Genomic DNA, 17,978 nt, shown 5'->3' on the forward strand with positions numbered 1-17,978 from the left:
AACACAAAAATTCATCTTACATTTCCCAATAAACATCTTGATAATTCGCAAGACTTTTATAAAAACATTCTGTGGACTGACGAGAGAAAATCAGAACTTTTAAGAATGTTTGAATCACATTACATCTGGCATAAAACTAACACAGCATTTCATAAAAAGAATACCATATCAACAGTCAAACATGGTTGAGGTAATGTGATTGTCAGGGGCAAATCAGCTTTGGTTTAGTTTGCCTCTTGACTGCTCAGTCGTCTTTTTGCTTTTGATAATGCCACAAATGGACTTGGAGAGAAAAAAACACCGATATCATAATGAGTAAAACCATGTGTAGTGTTTGCCACTATGGCAAATGCTTGATTTTATTTTACGGAAATTTTCCCACAGAGATGGACTTTAAGATAACAGTAACTTCCCGAGATGAGTAATATTAATCAAATCAGCTTTGCTCTGGATGGTTTAGTTTGCGTGTTAGCTATTAGTGCACGTAAAATTTTTAAGTCTAACAAACAAAAATCTCTATATATAATTACTGTTGTTAAGATCATGTCAGTGTTGCTTTTCCTTCTCTTTCTTTGACTCAGTTCTTTGATACAGCCACATTATTTCCCTGGTATGAAGGTCTTTCCATGTATTCTCCTCCAGAATATAATCATGGTTGCGGTAGAACGTGACTTTGCTCATGTGTTTCTCAACATAGTAGCTAGGGTATTTTATGTAGTCATCAGTCGTAAATCCATATGCATCCACCTGAGAGAAAGAGACAAAAAGGGTAGAACAGGTTTGTGTGGGTTTTTTTTTTTAAGAGCAAGGCTGTCTTTATGGGAAAAAAATTAGTGCTAGTAAAAATAGTTTATTGAGTATCTTGTCAAACTTAATCTAATCTATTAAAAGAAATTCTTAGCCATGTTTGAGAAGAAAAAAACTAACATATAAATGTGAATCTGTGATTCTAATAATAGAATACTGCTCTCAAAAAATAGGCAGCGGACTACTAAGTATAACAGGAATTACAACTCCAAGGCATTAAGCTCAAATTATGGTTCAGCAGCGTTATTGTATTAGCATTTCACTTTGCAACATTGTACAAAACATGAACTGCAATCAGTGAACAAGCAATGACTACATCAGAGGGACAACTCCGGTTGAAGACAAAGTTAGAGAGGCTTTAGCTCTGCTTTTAATACGATACTCTCGGACAGACTTATAGTAAAACTGCTGGATATCAGACTTCCTTCTGCCACCTGGTGCTGGATCAGAGACTTCCTCTCGGGTCATGTACAGAGAGTTCGAGTGGGGCCTCATCCTTCCTCAGCCTTAACACCAACTCTCCACAAGGCTGTGTACTAAGTCCCCCACTGTACACTCTGTACACACATGACTGTGTTACTTCCCACTTCGCAAACTTGATGACTGTGTTGGCTGAGGATATCACCGTGGTGGGGCTCATCTCTGGAGGAGACGAGACAGCTTACAGAGCTGAGGTTCAGAGGCTGTCAGATTGGTGTGCAGACAACAAACTGGACCTCAATATCACCAAGACAAAAGAGCTGGTAGTCGACTTCAGAAGGAGGAAGTCTGAGCTCCACCCTGTCAGCATCAATGGGGAATGCGTGGAAAGGGTGTCCAGTTTCAAGTTCCTGAGTGTGCACATGGAGCTCAAACACCATGGTGATTTTGAAGAAGGCCCAACAGCATCTCCATTTTCTGAGAATCCTCAGAAAGATGGACTTGAAGAAGGAACTGCTGACTGTCTTCTACAGCTGCTCCATTGAAAGTGTGCTGACATACTGCATCTCTGTATGGTCCTCCAGCTGCACCACGGCACACAAAAGACACTTCAGAGGGTCATTAATATGGCCCAAAAACCAGTGGCCATCCTCTTCCCTCCCAGAGGGACCTGTACAGCGCTTGCTGTCTCAAGAGGGCACGCAGAATCCTACTGGACTGTACACACCCGGGACACCAGGTGTTTAAGCTGCTACTGTCGGGCAGGAGATTCAGGCTGCTGAGGTCCTGGACAAACAGACTCAAGGACAGCTTTTACAACAGGGCAATAGCCCTTATCAATGCTAACAGCTGACTTGACTGGCTACCTCCCTGGACTTTTTGGGGGTGGTAACAATAATAACAATAATATTATTTATATTTATAACAAGGTGCAATAATAATAATAATAAAATAATAAAATAATAATAATAATAATAATAATAATAATAATAATAATAATAATAATGTACAATAAGTGAGTGTGCAGTTTAATTGTCAGATCCATCCCACTCTGGTCACACCTACAACAGTGAAAACGCTCATCTTCTTTTGTTCAACTTGCAGAGTAAAAATATACTTTTTCATGAAAGATGTCTTTGTCTATTCTTCTTATTTCTGAGAGATTTAAGTTGACTTATTCATTCTAAAGTTAATTGAGAGGTCAATGATTCTGAAGTTGTGGTTACCGACATTCAGCACAAGAAATTCAAGTAATTTTAACTCACTGTGTCACAGGTGTGCAGGGCCAAGAAGAGAGTGAATGCCCCATTGGTTGGTCTGACTAAAGGCTGGAATGTTTTATTCAAATTAGGTGACAGTAAGAACCTGTGGGGAATAAAAAGCATCAAATAAGCATGCACATATTAAAAAAATGAGCCACATTGCTATGACAGCAAGATAGGCAACCTCAAAATTGGAAATTCAATTAAACTTGTTTTATTAAAGTTGCACATGTCCTGAGTATTCATTCTCTGGGGTGTTTTGTTACAGTTGAAGTCATCATTATCATGTCTGCCTAAATTATATTTTTTTAATAGTGTTGATCCACGGATGTATACCTGTTTTACCAAAAAGCACCATTTCATTGGAAAACAGGAGCAATGAGAGTTTTTATGTGGCTGTACAGATCTGGTGTCTTTCTGATTGAAAAATCATAAACCATAAACATCAAAACACAGACACATTGTAAGTTTTTAGTGATAGAAAAATCCTATTTTGATTCCAAACACAGTGTAAAAGAACACCTGCATAGAAAAATACTCAGTGGAACAATACCAATCATAGATTGGCCTACCCAGAGCCCAATTCTCAACATTATTGAAGCAATGTGGGATTATCGTGACAATGAATGGAAGGGAAGACCCCCAATAGCCAAAGAAAATTGGATATACTTCAAGAAGCCTGGAGCACTACTCCTGAAGAGCACTTAAAGAAATTACAAGAAAGTTTGCCTAAGAGAGTTCAGACCATGTTGAAAAATAAAGATCTTCATAGCAAGTATTGATTTTCAACCTGGTTAGAATTGTAGACTGTATTTATGTCTAATACATCGTAGTTCTATGTATGTTTGCACATGTTTTAATATAATAATAAAATATTTTCAGATTTAACAGGAAAAATATAAGCAAATGAGTGTTGACTCAAGACTTTGAAAAAGTACTGTATAATATATTGCATTACTCCAAGGTGATGTGCTACTAGTCCAAGAACTCAATGGACTGTTCATGCTGATGTTCATGTCTAAGTTACAGTTTTATAACAGTTTTTTTTAGTGAGCTTGTGTTGGTTTCTTATTCCTGTTATTCATTCATGATGTGAATTACAGCTGTATCACGGTATTGGATGTAGCTAGCAATGGGCCGCCATGACTGACAATGCTGTGGTAGTTAATGACTTTTGGTTACTGTTTCTGATTGGATGTGGTTCATGCTAATAAAGCTACATTCCTGGGGTAGAGTGATAAACAATATACAGAAACTGCAAGAACAGATTGAGATCTCTTCCTCCTTATTCTGAGTTCATTACAATACTTTTTTTAATGTCTGTCGAGTTCAATTTTGAGTGGCCTAAAGTTAAATTCCAGGTATGATGATCACTGTTTGTTCAGTCACCAGTAGATCAGTTAATTCAACTCCAGTTTTGAGATCATTCAAACCTTTTTCTAACTACTCATAATTATTTTAACATAAAAAATGATTTTCCTTTAATGTGTTTTTTCCTTTCTAAAGTGCCATGTTTTAGTCTTTTACTGCCTATTAGCATTTCTCTTTGTTCTTTTATGAAAGGCAACCTGGGTTTGATTGGCCAGATTTCCTCACAAAATAAGCAGTGCTAGACAAATGAAATTATAATAGCTGAATCATTTGAAATCAAAATACTGTGGACAGGGTGTTAACTGCAGGCTGACCTGTTCCGCACATATCGGAGGAAGTCCTGGTGCAGAACGTAGAAATGACTCACGTTGTACTGCCTTGAATAGTAGTCCCTTGGCCTGGTGAGGTTAAAACACAAAAGATAGCACACTTGTCCATCACATATATATGCCACAGAAGACATTTTGATTTGGAGAACAAAAGATGTTTTAATTTGCGTAGAATATCCTGTTAGAGAAGTCCTGGATTAAAATAGAATGTGTTAAATGAACATGTGTTAAAGGTGTCCATCATGTAGCCGAATGGCTAAATTATTATAACTATTTATAATTAATATAATATTTATGTTATTATAAAAATACATCTTGATTACGTGTCACTAATGTTTTATATGTATGCAAATAAGGCTTGTATGTAAACTAGAAATCTGCGAACTGCATTTGTGAAACAAATGGCAACTGGTAATTGGTTAAAAAAATAAATAAAAATAAATAAAGTAATGCTGTTTTTTGATTGTAACTTTATTGATTTGGGTTTTTTTTTTTTATTTTGCTCCGTCTTTGCCACTCATATCTGAATGCACTCATATTTTCTCAATTATTTTTAACTCGTGCTGCATCCATATTGCATTTTCTCTATTTGTATGTGTTTGCTCAAGACTTGAGATAACTGTTTAATTTTTTGTTTTCTTTATTTCTTTTTTCTGCATTAAATTATGTTATAGTGTTGCCCTGAGCAAACAAACTTTGAATAAATCAATAACTTAAAAAAAAATGTATATATATATATACATATATATGTATTTATTGATATATTGTTTTGTCCCATTGTAGCATAAATATTGTGAAGGATACTTTATGATAGTACAAGTAATTTTAATAATTACTTTTAATTTAATAATTTTAATAATTTTCTCCTCAGTGGTGTAATTATGTGTTCCATAGAGGGCACCATAGAAGGTTGTACTGTTCATTTACTAAGTGGAGAGCATTATTCTGCTTCCGAAAACTGCCGGGCAGGACAGGTTATTCAGAAATAAATAAGTAAACAAATAGAGTTGGGTTCTTATAATAAAGTAAATGTTGACTGCATGGTGTCTGAAAAATTTCTGATTTTGATTTCAAATGGTTATATTCTTAATGAGATAATAGCAGCTTTTTGAAAATGGCCAATACATTTCTTGATTAATTTCAATTTTTATTTTAATTTATACTCACAGCTTATTGCGGTATGGGCCAGCAGAGACCTTTTCTCCTCTGAGAAGACCCTTGAGCCACTGGAAATCCCTCATCCCCTCAGGAATGATCACATATTTTATACCCTGCCAAAAGGAAAAGGAGAGAACCCATGTTTTTTCTGAGCAGGTGAAGTAAATATAATATGACACTGTTGTCTTTTAAGTTTAAGTACCTCATCATGAGGGGCAGCTTTATACCCGTACTTCTTGAGTGATGTAGTGATGGAGTGGGCTGTGTGAACGTACACTGATGTTTTGTTTCCTAAATCCTCCTCATAACCCTTGCTGACGGCACCATTGATCCTGCCAGACAGATTAAAACATAGTGGTTTCAGGAATTTAAGTTTATTAACAGGTTCAGATCAAGAATAGATTTCATCAGTTCTCACCAGTGTGAAAGTAGCTGAAAGGGCAATACAACTGTCTAGGTGTTGACTCAAAATATCTGGCATCTATAAACTCACATTCAAAGACTGTTAACCTAAAACAAAAGAGATGATTCCTGACTTCAGGAGAGCATGGAGAGGTCACTGTCCACTTAACATCGATGGATCCTCTGTGGAGGTCGTTAAGTACACCAGATTCCTTGGTGTTCACCTGGTCTCTCAACACCAGCTCCATAGCTAAGAAAGCCCAACAGCATCTCTACTTCCTGCAGAAGCTGAGAAAAGCCCATCTCCCACCCATCTCCCACCCATTCCCACCCATTGTATATAGTATTTTATTTTATTTTATTGTATTTTATTGCATTCCAGTGTTTTCTAATTTCTGCTACATAACTTTGCACTTTTGCTGTAACAAAACAAATTTCCCACCTGTGGGACTAATAAAGGCCATCTTATCTTATCTTATCTTATTCTCACCACCTTCTACAGAGGGACTATTGAGAGCGCCCTAAGCAGCTGCATTGCTGTCTGGTATGGTAACTGCACTATCGGATCACAATACCCTACAACGGATAATGAGAACAGCTGGGAAGATCATTGGAGCCTCTCTTCCCTCCATCACAGACACCTATCCCACCCGCTGCATCTGCAAAGCCACCAGCATTGTGAAGGACCCCACGCACCCCTCAAACAAACTCTTCACCCTGCTGCTTTCTGGCAAGAGGTACCAGAGCATTTGAGCCCTCACTGCTAGACTGGGGCAACAGTTTCCTCCCCCAAGCTATCAGACTCCTGAACACTCAGTGACACACACACATACCTTCATACACGTCACTGCCTCAGGCACTTATCTGCACAATCTCACACACACACACACACACACACACACACACACACACACACACACACACACACACACACACACACACACTCACACACACGCATACACCTTCATACTTCTACTTTTTGCACAATGCTCAGTCTTTTTCCACATCCCACTGTCATTGTTTGTCTTACGTCACTCTGTACTGTACCACTGCACATGGTTTACATAACAGTAAAGCCACTTGACTTGACCTCCTTATCGTGTTAATCATTTCATGTCTCACTAAGTTATTTCAGGTTTTGCAGGGTGTGGACTGAAGGCAGGCCAGTTTAGCAGGTGGAGAACTGCTGTTGTAATAGATGTAATAGTATGCATTGACGTAATAGTATGTCTTCCTGAAATATACAAGGCATTCCTTATGCACTGATAAAACATTTTCAATTTTTATCACTGCAGAACAGTTTTTCCTGTCTTGAGGTGACTGTTGTTGTTATTTGGCAGTATACCAAAAAAACAAATGAACTGAATTTCTCTAGAATGAGATATATCATAGACTGTATATGAAGGTTGGACATCTAAAGAGTAAAGACAATATGGAAGTAATTTAAGCCTGTATTCTTTGTACGGAAGTTGTTCAGAGGTCTATGATAAAACAACCCTTAGGTTCTCTTGCTCTCTAATTTCTAGCTCTCACTAGTTTAAAGTCTTATTGAATACAAAATGAAGTTCATTTTGCAAATTATGAGAGTCGCAAAGACAGATAAAGCAGGGTATGTTTTACACTGCTTTATCTTTCGTTACACTGGGCCTGCCATATGACCCTGAAGTGTCCCTAGGTTTCCCCGTCAAAGTCAAGTATTTTTCACAATACTTGTTCTTTGCTTCAAGAAATTAGGTATGGGTGATAAATACTAAAAGGATGACATCCTTCGTTAACCTTTTTGAAGTCTGGAGTCTTCTTACCCATGGTCATTTTTCCAGCCAAAATAGTTCTCTGTTAAATTACATTAGACCGACTACCAAAACAGAAAAAGATACTTATTACTTCTTAACAACAGAAAAATGTAAACAAATAACTTGGGAAATTAGTAAGGTAGTCTGTAGTAGTATTTTCACATTTTCACGCTACCATCAAGTTAAAAGCTATAAGAATAACTTTGACATGAATGGCAGTAAATCTTCACCACTTTACTGTGAGTCAGAAGTAGTGTCTGTGAAACAAAACCAACTAAGCTTTGGGTTGTTTTTTCTTACCGAAAAACGTAATCATGGCCATCGATCTCCACCCCCTTCTTTGAGCCGTTCAGGATTTGTCCAGTACCCACCACAGCACAGCGCACACAGCCATCACCACCTGGTTTTGGGAGAAGCAGTGGCTCTTTTGGCTTTGGAATCAGCTTCACTGAATCCATCACATCTGCAAACCCAAAGAAAAACATGAATACACAATCTGTGCATGTTTTATGGTTGCTGTATGAGTAGAGAAGGTTTGTTAGTTTGCTTTAAACTAATGTTTCATATTTAAAAGAAAAGGCTAAATGATGGATGTCTTTATAACGATGCCTCAAACAACAATGTTCAGTTTATACAAGCACATTTTCCTTAATAATTATTTTTTTGAATAAATAAACGTTTAAATTAATATGTTTTAATTATGTTTTACTAAAATAATTGCTTCATGTTTTTTTTATTAAGTAGTCCAGAGTTAGGTTTATATCAGGACGCCATCTTTTCTATTCATCCATTCCTAAATGCATTGACTTGCTGTTATTTCATTGGCTGTTTAAATGGTAAATGGTAAATGGCCTGTATTTGTATAGCACTTTACTAGTCCCTAAGGACCCCAAAGCACTTTACACAACCAGTCATCCACCCATTCACACACACATTCACACACTGGTGATGGTAAGCTACATTGTAGCCACAGCCACCCTGGGGCGCACTGACAGAGGCGACATATCTCATTTCATAAAACTCATCTGGTGAAACTATATAGGTGTTTAAAACTCCAGTCAGAGAATAGGTGTATATTACTCTCTTATTCTTCAGTCTGGCACACGATACTGGCTCAATATCAGCTTCAGAAAGACCTACCATCATATTTGTAGTCCATAAACCCAAAAGGATTGTTGAAATGTGAAAGTCGATTCCACTCGCTCATGTTAATGTTGTCTTTGTGCAGAAACAAACGTATGTTAGGAAGAAAAGCCTTCTTGAATTTCTCATCCTGAGAGTTTCGTAGAGACTGAGCACATGTCTGAAAATCATAAACAATATTAAATCATGAAAAAAGTTAAAATGAATGACAAATCAGGAAACAGCAAAAGCAATAACGTCAAGAAGCCAAAAAGACAGAAACTAAAATGTCATCATGCAGATGGCTGATATGACTCCAGCTATGCTGGCTCACATCCATAAACTTAATACATTTGACTGTTTTTACTATATCTTGTCTTAACATGCTTACTGGTCGTCTATGTTGAGTATCTTCGCTGTAAACATCTTCAAAATCCCACTGAGGAAGCTTCTTCAAGTCTTTTTTGTAGAGGAGAGCCATGGGGGTCTCAGCTACAATGCGTTGTGTTGTGTTGTTTTTTGCTGAATCGGCTATTTTTGCTTCAAGTCTTCTGCTAAAGTCGGGATGTGGTGGTCCTGATTTAAATTTTCTTTTCCAGTATGCCCTGTACCTCTCAATCACAAAGTCTTCCGATTCACTGTCATCTATGAAGGTTGACCAGCTGAATCAAAAGGGGAACAGAAGCAACATAAAATAATTAATGTGTGTTTCTTTGAAAAACTTTACAGAAATAAAATTATAATTTACCAGTAAACAGATTAAATCAATCATAGGTTTTTCATGAGTCAACATAGAAAAACAGAACCCACCTGATACTTTTTATTCTATTGTCTAATAAATTCAAAATAATCAAGAGAAATGATGACAGAAAAAGCAAAGAAAAAAACTTTAAAATTAACTCTGCCATCTCTGGTTTGTGGAGTTGTTGCTGTTCAGTTAAGCTCAAAAACTATCTGCTCTCCCTCCTCAGAATTGCTCACAGGTGGAAGAGCCACGTAACAACTTGTGACTGATGCGGCAGGGCAGGGCTATAGCACAATTGCCAGAGAAAAAACAAAACAAAATCCAAAAAAAACCAAATTCATTCAGAAGCAGACACACCCATACATAAAACGTCATCAGACATCTGTGCCCTTATTACACAACAAACGGAAAGTCATGCACGAGTAAATTTGAATTTGATTCCCTGGTTACACCAGCCTGCATTCCAAACATCCTGGCAAATTACCAACCCCAAGTTGCGGTCCATGAATGTGTGAATGTTAGATATAAAAGACTTAAGCATAAAAAAATGCTTGCATGAATGGATGAATAAAGAAATTTGTTTAAAGTGCTTTGAGTGCTCAGGTAGAGTAAAAGCGTATTATGTAACACCGGTCTGGTCATTTTTTTTCACAGACTTTATTTGATACACTGAGTGAAAATTACAAAAACATGACAATAAAAGAAGTACATTTCTGTAATTTTAAATTTATTTGTTTGTTAATCAAGCAACATGTTGTGTAATCATCGAAGTTTTTAAAAATGGTGAAAAAATTATAGGTGTTTTTTATGATTATATATTATGTGCAAGTATCACTAAACTGTCAAAAGGTAAAATTATGATAGTGTCATAGTTGGTGCTGGTGCATTTTGTGCTTGTTGTGTAATTTTTAAAATCATTGCCTAAAATTGGTAAAATTACAAAGACATAATAAAAGAGAAAAGGATTTTCTATATTATTCTTAAAATATCCACAAATTTAATGTGTTTTAACAATAAATGTTAAATACAGTCAAGCCCATAATTATTCATACCCCTGGCAAATTTTGACTTAAAGTTACTTTTATTCAACCAGCAAGTTGTTGTTTCTTCTTACCAGAAATGACACAGGCGTCTCCCAAAAGATAATAAAACGATGTACAAGAGGCATCATTGTGGAAAAAAAATATATCTCAGCTTTTCTTTACATATGAGCACAAAGTGTCATGTCCAAAATTATTCATACCCTTCTCAATAATCAATAATGGCTATTACAGCAATCAAACGCTTCCTATAATTGCAAACCAGCTTTTTGCATGTCTCCACAGGTATTTTTGCCCATTCATCTTTAGCAATGAGCTCGAAATCTTTCAGGTTGGAGGGTCTTCTCGCCATTACCCTGATTAGGTTCCCTGGTCCATTGGCTGAAAAACACCCCCAAAGCATCAGGTTCCCACCACCATGTTTGACAGTAGGAATGGTGTTCTTTGGGTTAAAGCCTTCTCCTTTTTTACACCAAATGAAGGACACATCATTGTGACCAAACAATTCAATTTTTGTTTCATCTGAACATAACACAGAAGACCAGAAGTCTTCTTATTTGTCCAGATGAGCATTTGCAAAGGCCAAGCCAGCTTTTGTGTGCCTCATCTGGAGAAGTGGCGTCCTCCTTGATCTGCATCCATGGAACCCAGCAGTGTGCAGTGTCTGTTGGACTGTCTGCCTTGAGACATTGCCACCAGCAGAGCCCAGATTCACCAGGATGGTTTTGGTGGTGATCCTTGGATTCTTTTTCACCTCTCTCACTATCCTCCTGGCCAGCACAGGTGTCACTTTTTGCTTCCGACCACGTCCTCTGAGATTTTCCACAGTGCAGAACATCTTGTATTTTTTAATAATACTTTACACTGTAGCCACTGGTACTTGAAAACATTTAGATATGGCCTTGTAGCCCTTTCCTGACTTGTGAGCAGCCACAATGCGCACCCGCAGGTCCTCACTGAGCTCCTTTGTCTTAGCCATGACTGTCCACAAACCAACTGCAGAGAGCTGCTGTTTTTCGCCCGTTGAGTTAATTAAAACAGCTCTTCCCAATTAATCAGGGTAATTAGGATGCTTTAGAACAGCTTGGACTATTTGGAATGGTATAGAGGCTTGAGGATATGAGGAGAGTGTAGTTGGAGAGTGTAGTTTGCGGAACGCTTGGATTGGAAGTAGTTGAAACGGACTGTCGCTGAGAGTTTGTGCTTGGAAGACATAGTTGGGTAACTGTAGCTAGTGTGTCTTTGGGTGTTTGGCTGGTGGTTTTCAGAGTGTGAGTGGGATTAGTAGGGGAGTTGGCCGACGGCCTGGACAGGCCCGGTAATAATCTCCTGCGGATCACCTCTTACAGACCGAGGCGAGGTAATGATAGAGGGAGGAAGGAGTGAGTGGAGTAGTATGGATGATAGTGAAGAGGAGGAGGTTGGCGGGCAGTGTGAAGAGAGTGAATGGGAAAACGTTGGGAAGGGGGTCAGGGTTAGTGAAAGGAAAAGGAAAGAGAGAAGTGAGGGTAGTTCAGAAGGATCTGGTAGAGAAGGTGAAAAGGGGGGAGCAAATCTACCCGTGAATGTCATCTTGAGGTTTGAGGAGTGGGGATTAGAGCAAAACTGAGATCCTCCTTATTGGCACCAAATCCAACCTTCTGAAGGCGAACCATTTCTCACTCACCATCGATAACTCCACAGTTTTCCCTTCTCCTCAGGTTAAGAGCCTTGGTGTCATCCTAGACAGTTCACTTTCCTACAAATCTCACATCAATAATCTCACCCGTTCTGCCTACTTCCATCTACGCAATATTAACAGATTACTTCCTTCTCTTTCCACCCAGTCTACGTCCATTCTTGTCCACAGTCTTGTTACATCCCGTATTGACTATTGCAACTCTCTTCTGCATGGTCTCCCCCAAAAATCCCTCCATAAGCTTCAACTGGTTCAGAACTCTGCTGCTCGCATTATCACCAGAACCCCCTCCTACCAGCACATCACCCCTGTTCTTCAGGAACTTCACTGGCTCCCTGTGAAATCCCGGATAATATTCAAACTTCTTCTGCTCACCTTCAAGGCCATTCATAACCTCGCTCCTCCTTACCTTTCTGACCTGTTAACCACTACCTGTTCTGCCCGTTCACTTCGATCTTCCTCTTCCATCCAGCTTGCTGTACCGCCTCACCACCATAGGAAGCAGAGCTTTCAGCTGCTCTGCTCCCAGGCTGTGGAACTGCCTACCCCCAGAAATAAGAAACATTAGTTCTCTCCCCCAGTTTAAATCCCAACTCAAAACTCATCTGTTCAAATCTGCATATTCACTGTGAATCCACTGTTTGTTAATTTTATCTTGTTGATAAGAGATTTTTTAGGATTTTGGGATTTTTATTATGTTATGCTTAAAAGTACGTTTCTTTATCTAAATGTGTTTGCTCTTTTCAGTATTCAGCTTAAACTCTGCAACTCTGTGCAGACTCCTAAATGGGGAAGTTACACAGGAAGCCTGCAGTTCTATTTTCTCTCTTCCTGTATGTGCTCTCTGAATAAAGACTCTTTCTTTTTACTGCAGGGTGCGAGTCTCCCTGAGTCTCACCCGTGTACACGTTAAACCTGTCTGAGCGTTTTTATTCTGACCTGAGTTGCAATACAGGAAAACTCCTGACATTTCTTGGTCCTTCGAGCCGGGTGGGACAAAGCATTTTTGTGAGATCCCACAGGAAAACCTCATCGAGCCCTGCTGTCGTGAGAAGCCCACGCTGAAGTCTGTCGACAGCTCCTCTCTAGGTAGATGGTAAATGGTAAATGGCCTGTATTTATATAGCGCCTTCATGGTCCCTAAGGACCCCAAAGCACTTTACATATCCAGTCATTCACCCATTCACGCACACATTCACACACTGGTGATGGCAAGCTACGTTGTAGCCACAGCCACCCTGGGGCGCACTGACAGAGGCGAGGCTGCCGGACACTGGCGCCACCGGGCCCTCTGACCACCACCAGTAGGCAACGGGTGAAGTGTCTTGCCCAAGGACACAACGACCGAGACTGTCCGAGCCAGGGCTCGAACCGGCAACCTTCCAATTACAAGGCGAACTCCCAACTGTTGAGCCACAATCGCCAGGTAGAGGATATAAAGTCCAGAGACGTGACATTCGGGTTCTGGCCAGCGTTTTTATAAGTGGTCCACGGCGGTGGGGGTCGATGAGGTAGACCTGAGAGACCGGCAGTGAATCAGCAACCAGGCGAATATTAACACTCCTCGCGTGAAATGTTTAGGCTCGCCCAGAGGGGCTGGTAGCATTCCTAAAAGTAAAGGCTCGCCTGAAAAAGGGCTGGAAGCATTTTTAGGTGGATTTCTAAAAGTAAAGGCTCGCCTGGAAAAGGGCTGGAAGCATTTTTAGATAAACCTCGTCTGTAAAACGTAGTGCGCGTTGAAAAGGTATTGTTGTTGTTTTATTTTTGTTGGTGGAATAAGTTGATTTTACAGCACAATAAGGAGGCTGAACTATTCCACTATTTTGTTTACTGTTGGCCACCCAAGTACTGGTGAAGAGAGAGAAACAGGTCGTGTTTCATCACGTAAAGGTGACACCGCTTTCAAGAATAGCTTGAAAGTAGAAGGCCATGTCAACTACCTCTCTCGATTCTCGTGCCAGAGAAGGTGCCACAGTTGTGTAGTTGTAAAGGATTAAAATGGGTAACGAAGCTTCAAAACTCACTGCTGACGAGCAGCGGTTAGAGAAAAAATGTCCAGGTGCCGGACAAATTAGTGCATATAGATGGAGAAATCCAAAGAAAACCTAAATGTCCCACATGGGAGGGAAAATGTATAACTAAATTATAAGAAACCCTCCAAGCAGAAATAAATACTGGAAAGGATGCTAAAAAGAAATCAAAGCATACACAAGAGTTGTATTTTAAAGCATGGAAAGTGGAATGAGGTGGAATAAACAAAAGGTTAAATTAAGGTTAACTTAAATTAAAGCAAAGCTTATCTAGTGATAAGCATGATAATAGGAGATAATAGGAAGGTTAACAACCTGTAAACTGGTATTAACAATGAAACATAGTTGGCATGACGACCGTGCCTAGAATGAATAGAATGAATAGAATGCATGAAACCAGATAATTCACACGAAAATATATCAAATAAAAAAGAGAGATGCATAAGGTATATTAAGGCTGTGTCATTGTTCAGCCAAGGAAAAGCAAATGTCTCCAGCTTGGGAAGGTGTGAAGCTGCAGATTCGCACAGACCCGTGATGGATACATAATAAAATATAAACTAATATACTATTGTATATTAGTAGTGAAGTAGTGTATTGTAATATACTATTGCTGTTATAAAAAAGGAAAAACAATACAATGATAACATTAATAATGACATACTATTAATAGTCTCTCAGTCAGTTATGATATGAGGTGAATGATTGTTAAAAGTAGTCTAAATCAAGCTTCAGGTTTGCTCAAACTCAGTACAATGATATAGGAGATGAAGAAAATAAGGAAATAACTACACTAATCAGGTGCATAGAGACACTTGACCTGCTTGTAAACCTGTCATCTCAGACGAGACTTTGTTAAGATGAAGAGCAAACCTATACTAACAACTAATGAGCCAAACCCTGTATACAACAGCTAAAGCTACAAGATTGAGAAGCTGAATTAAATAAATATGTGGACACTACCAAGCTAATGAGGAGCGGTGACGCGCATGGAGATGCTGGTTTTGCTCACTACAATTGTATAAATAGAGTTTGAATTCATTACAATATGAAAGCATATTTTGAGTGATTCTAACTGTGTGAATGCTGTGAGTAGTAGATTTTGAGTGATTGGGTATGATCTGTACAAAAATAATAAAGAATTAGCAGTATAATACTACAAAGGTTCATAGTAGAGTGAGGGAACAAGTGGAAGTTTGAGAGAAAAGGCAGTGTGTGTGATGATTCCTGATGTCTGAAAGGGCTCTATTTAGAAGTGTGTGCGTGACATAAAGGTGTTGGTTTTAGATCAAGATTTAGTAGAATTAAAGAGGGTTTATAGACTATGAATACAAAGAGAAACAAAAGAGTTCGATTAGTCTGGAGAAACAGGAAATATGTGTGCCTGTGGTGTGTCAAGACAGCTCACAGAGAGAAACAGACGAGTTAAACTCTAAGAAGAGGAAGCGAATGAATGTTTTAGGAAAAGTCATGATAATGATATTAATTGTATGCTTTAGTGTGTCAATACAGGTGGATTTCTCTCAACCTGGAACCTTGGGTACAGCGTCAAAAGTATAGATTAATTGGGAAAGTGCGAGTGCAAGAATACAGGGTATAATTGGGTTGAAATTGAAGGCTGAGCTCATGATTGTTTAGAGTTGTCCGCCATGTCATAAACAAAAGAAGGCAAAATAATGACAGAAATAATTGACAACTATATTAATGAACAGACAACACTTACTCAAATTGTTATATGTGAAATTATTTTTGGAAAGGGTCAGAAGAGATAATTTGAACTTAGAACTCAGTGATATGATGCATGAATTAAACCTTATGGCAATAAACACTTGCAATGAAGAAAGCAGCTTACACTCAATTAATATGAACGCAAAGCCTTGATGCCATAGGCAATTTGTTTTGTTTTTGTTTGTTTGCTTAGTAAGTTTGGAAAACAAATTTGTGATCATACTTGTGGATCACAGTGACACATAATGATTTGGGCATATGATTTGCTAATGCCTAGTTTTAGAGCTGTGAGCTATGAGCTTACACTGTCACACATCAGAATTGCTGTATGCTGTATCACGCGCTGACCTTCACAGCACCCCACAGGCTGGTGTCGTTGATATCTTTGTAGACGGTTCAGCGTCCAAAAGTAGCCTTGGGCGGAACTGTGTAGGTTATGTGGTAACCACAGTAGACACAATTTTAGAAGCAAAAGCACTAACTTCCTCACACTCTGCACAGAGCACTGTTCTGTGCAGCTCTTCAGGCTGTTAATATATATACACTGACAGCCAGTATGTCTTTGCAGCTGTGCACCATTTTGCAAAAATTTGGCAGAATAGAGGGATGGTTAGTGCAACATGGAAATCTTTCAAAAGCACTGTTGGAAGTGATATATTGCCTGAACAGTACAGTTAGCATTATGTAAATGTGCTGCACACCAGAAAGGCTGCTCAGAGGTCACTGAAGGCAATAACTTCGCAGATCAGAGCCGCAAAAGCAGCAGCACAACAAACTATAGACATATTAATGTCTGACTCCTCAATGCAAATACCACTTGATGTGCTTATAAACGAACAGAAAGCCGCACCAACTAGAGAACAAAAGAAGTGGTTAAAATGTGGAGCACAGCTAGAAAGTGGTTTGATGACTTGTAATAGCAAACCAATACTACCAAAGTCCCTACACAAATCAGCAGCATTATTGTCAACAGGAGGGGGGTAGGAGTGGTAGGTAAAATTTCGGGAATTTGTTGGAACATGCATGATTTGCCAAAAACATAATGCACATAATGCGCATAATGCACACCACCTCATCCTTTTCATACGATCCACATGGGTTTTATTGAGCTAAATCAATGCCAAGGCTCAGAATACGCTCTAGTGATCATAGACGTGATCTCAAAATGGCCAGAAATCTATCCAGTAAAAAAAAGCAGACGCCATCTCAGTAGCAAAATGTTTATGCAACCACTTCATTCCAACATATGGCATCCCCACTCTGATAAGATCAGACAATGGGACACATTTTGTTAATGAAGTAATCAGTAAGGTCTCTGAAGCACTAGGATTTAGCATCAAACATCACTGTGCACTGTTGGAAGTGCAAAGTGCCGGACTCGTGGAAAGAACTAATGGCACAATAAACCAGAGACTGAGGAAATGCATGGAAGGAACAGGGAGACCATGGCCTGAGTGTATAGGCCTGGTAAAAATGTGGATGAGACTGACACAAAGTTCTCAGAAACTCACACCTTTTGAAATCATTCACGGTAGACCATTTCCACTACCAATCACAAATGAGCCCATAAATAAGTCAATAAGAGGAACTATAAGAGGAACTATAAGAGGAATGGATGACTAAATTACTTGAAAAGAGATTGTTCTAAACAACTCTCCAGTGTCTTGCAGGTTGAAACCAGGTGATTGGATCCTGATCAAAGTACTCCAAAGGAAAAATTGGAGTTCACCAAGGTGGGAAGGTCCTTATCAAGTGCTACTCACCACACCTACTGCCTGCAAAATAGCAGAAAGACCATCTTGGATCCATCAAAGCCACTGCAAGAAAGTGAGTGACAACCTAAACGTTTAGACGCCGACACCCCTAACTCCTGTATGGTGATCTATACGCCACCTTGTACGCGAAGGCAATGGACATAATTCAAGCAAAGTGTGCCGCAAGCTACGCCAGCCGTGGGCATCGATTCCAGGGAATCGTGGTCAACCATGAGGAACCTCTCCAGATAGAACTACGAAACGGCACATGTGACGAATGGTTCTGGGTTGACCTGAAAGTGAAGCACAGAAGTAAGGCTAAATCATTCCCAGTCTTTC

The 17,978-nt window shown here is 39.0% G+C and overlaps 1 protein-coding gene across 1 annotated transcript; it reads right to left on the reverse strand.

Moving 5' to 3' along the window:
* Positions 1 to 260: 260 nt before the first annotated feature.
* LOC116310551 (alpha-N-acetylgalactosaminide alpha-2,6-sialyltransferase 1-like) lies at positions 261 to 9,600 on the reverse strand. The gene is made up of 9 exons (XM_031727391.2): positions 9,475 to 9,600; positions 9,056 to 9,326; positions 8,683 to 8,845; positions 7,843 to 8,005; positions 5,550 to 5,679; positions 5,357 to 5,460; positions 4,175 to 4,258; positions 2,493 to 2,592; positions 261 to 747 (listed from the first exon to the last, which is right to left on the reverse strand). The coding sequence occupies exons 1-9, from the start codon at positions 9,570 to 9,572 to the stop codon at positions 547 to 549; spliced, it is 1,314 nt and encodes a 437-aa protein (XP_031583251.2). The 5' UTR covers positions 9,573 to 9,600; the 3' UTR covers positions 261 to 546.
* Between the last annotated feature and the right edge of the window lie 8,378 nt (positions 9,601 to 17,978).

Source organism: Oreochromis aureus, linkage group 8 (assembly GCF_013358895.1).
Source record: "Oreochromis aureus strain Israel breed Guangdong linkage group 8, ZZ_aureus, whole genome shotgun sequence".
Classification (NCBI taxonomy): domain Eukaryota; kingdom Metazoa; phylum Chordata; class Actinopteri; order Cichliformes; family Cichlidae; genus Oreochromis; species Oreochromis aureus.

Bases quoted from the DNA above. Each gene is read 5' to 3' on its own strand.
- LOC116310551 (XM_031727391.2), bottom strand. From the start codon at position 9,572: ATGGCAGAGTTAATTTTAAAGTTTTTTTCTTTGCTTTTTCTGTCATCA. The intron at 8,846-9,055 runs GTAAGCATGTTA...TATGATTTTCAG, and splicing joins ATACTCAACATAGACGACCA to ACATGTGCTCAGTCTCTACG. The intron at 748-2,492 runs GTGAGTTAAAAT...TCTTTCTCTCAG, and splicing joins CCCTGCACACCTGTGACACA to GTGGATGCATATGGATTTAC.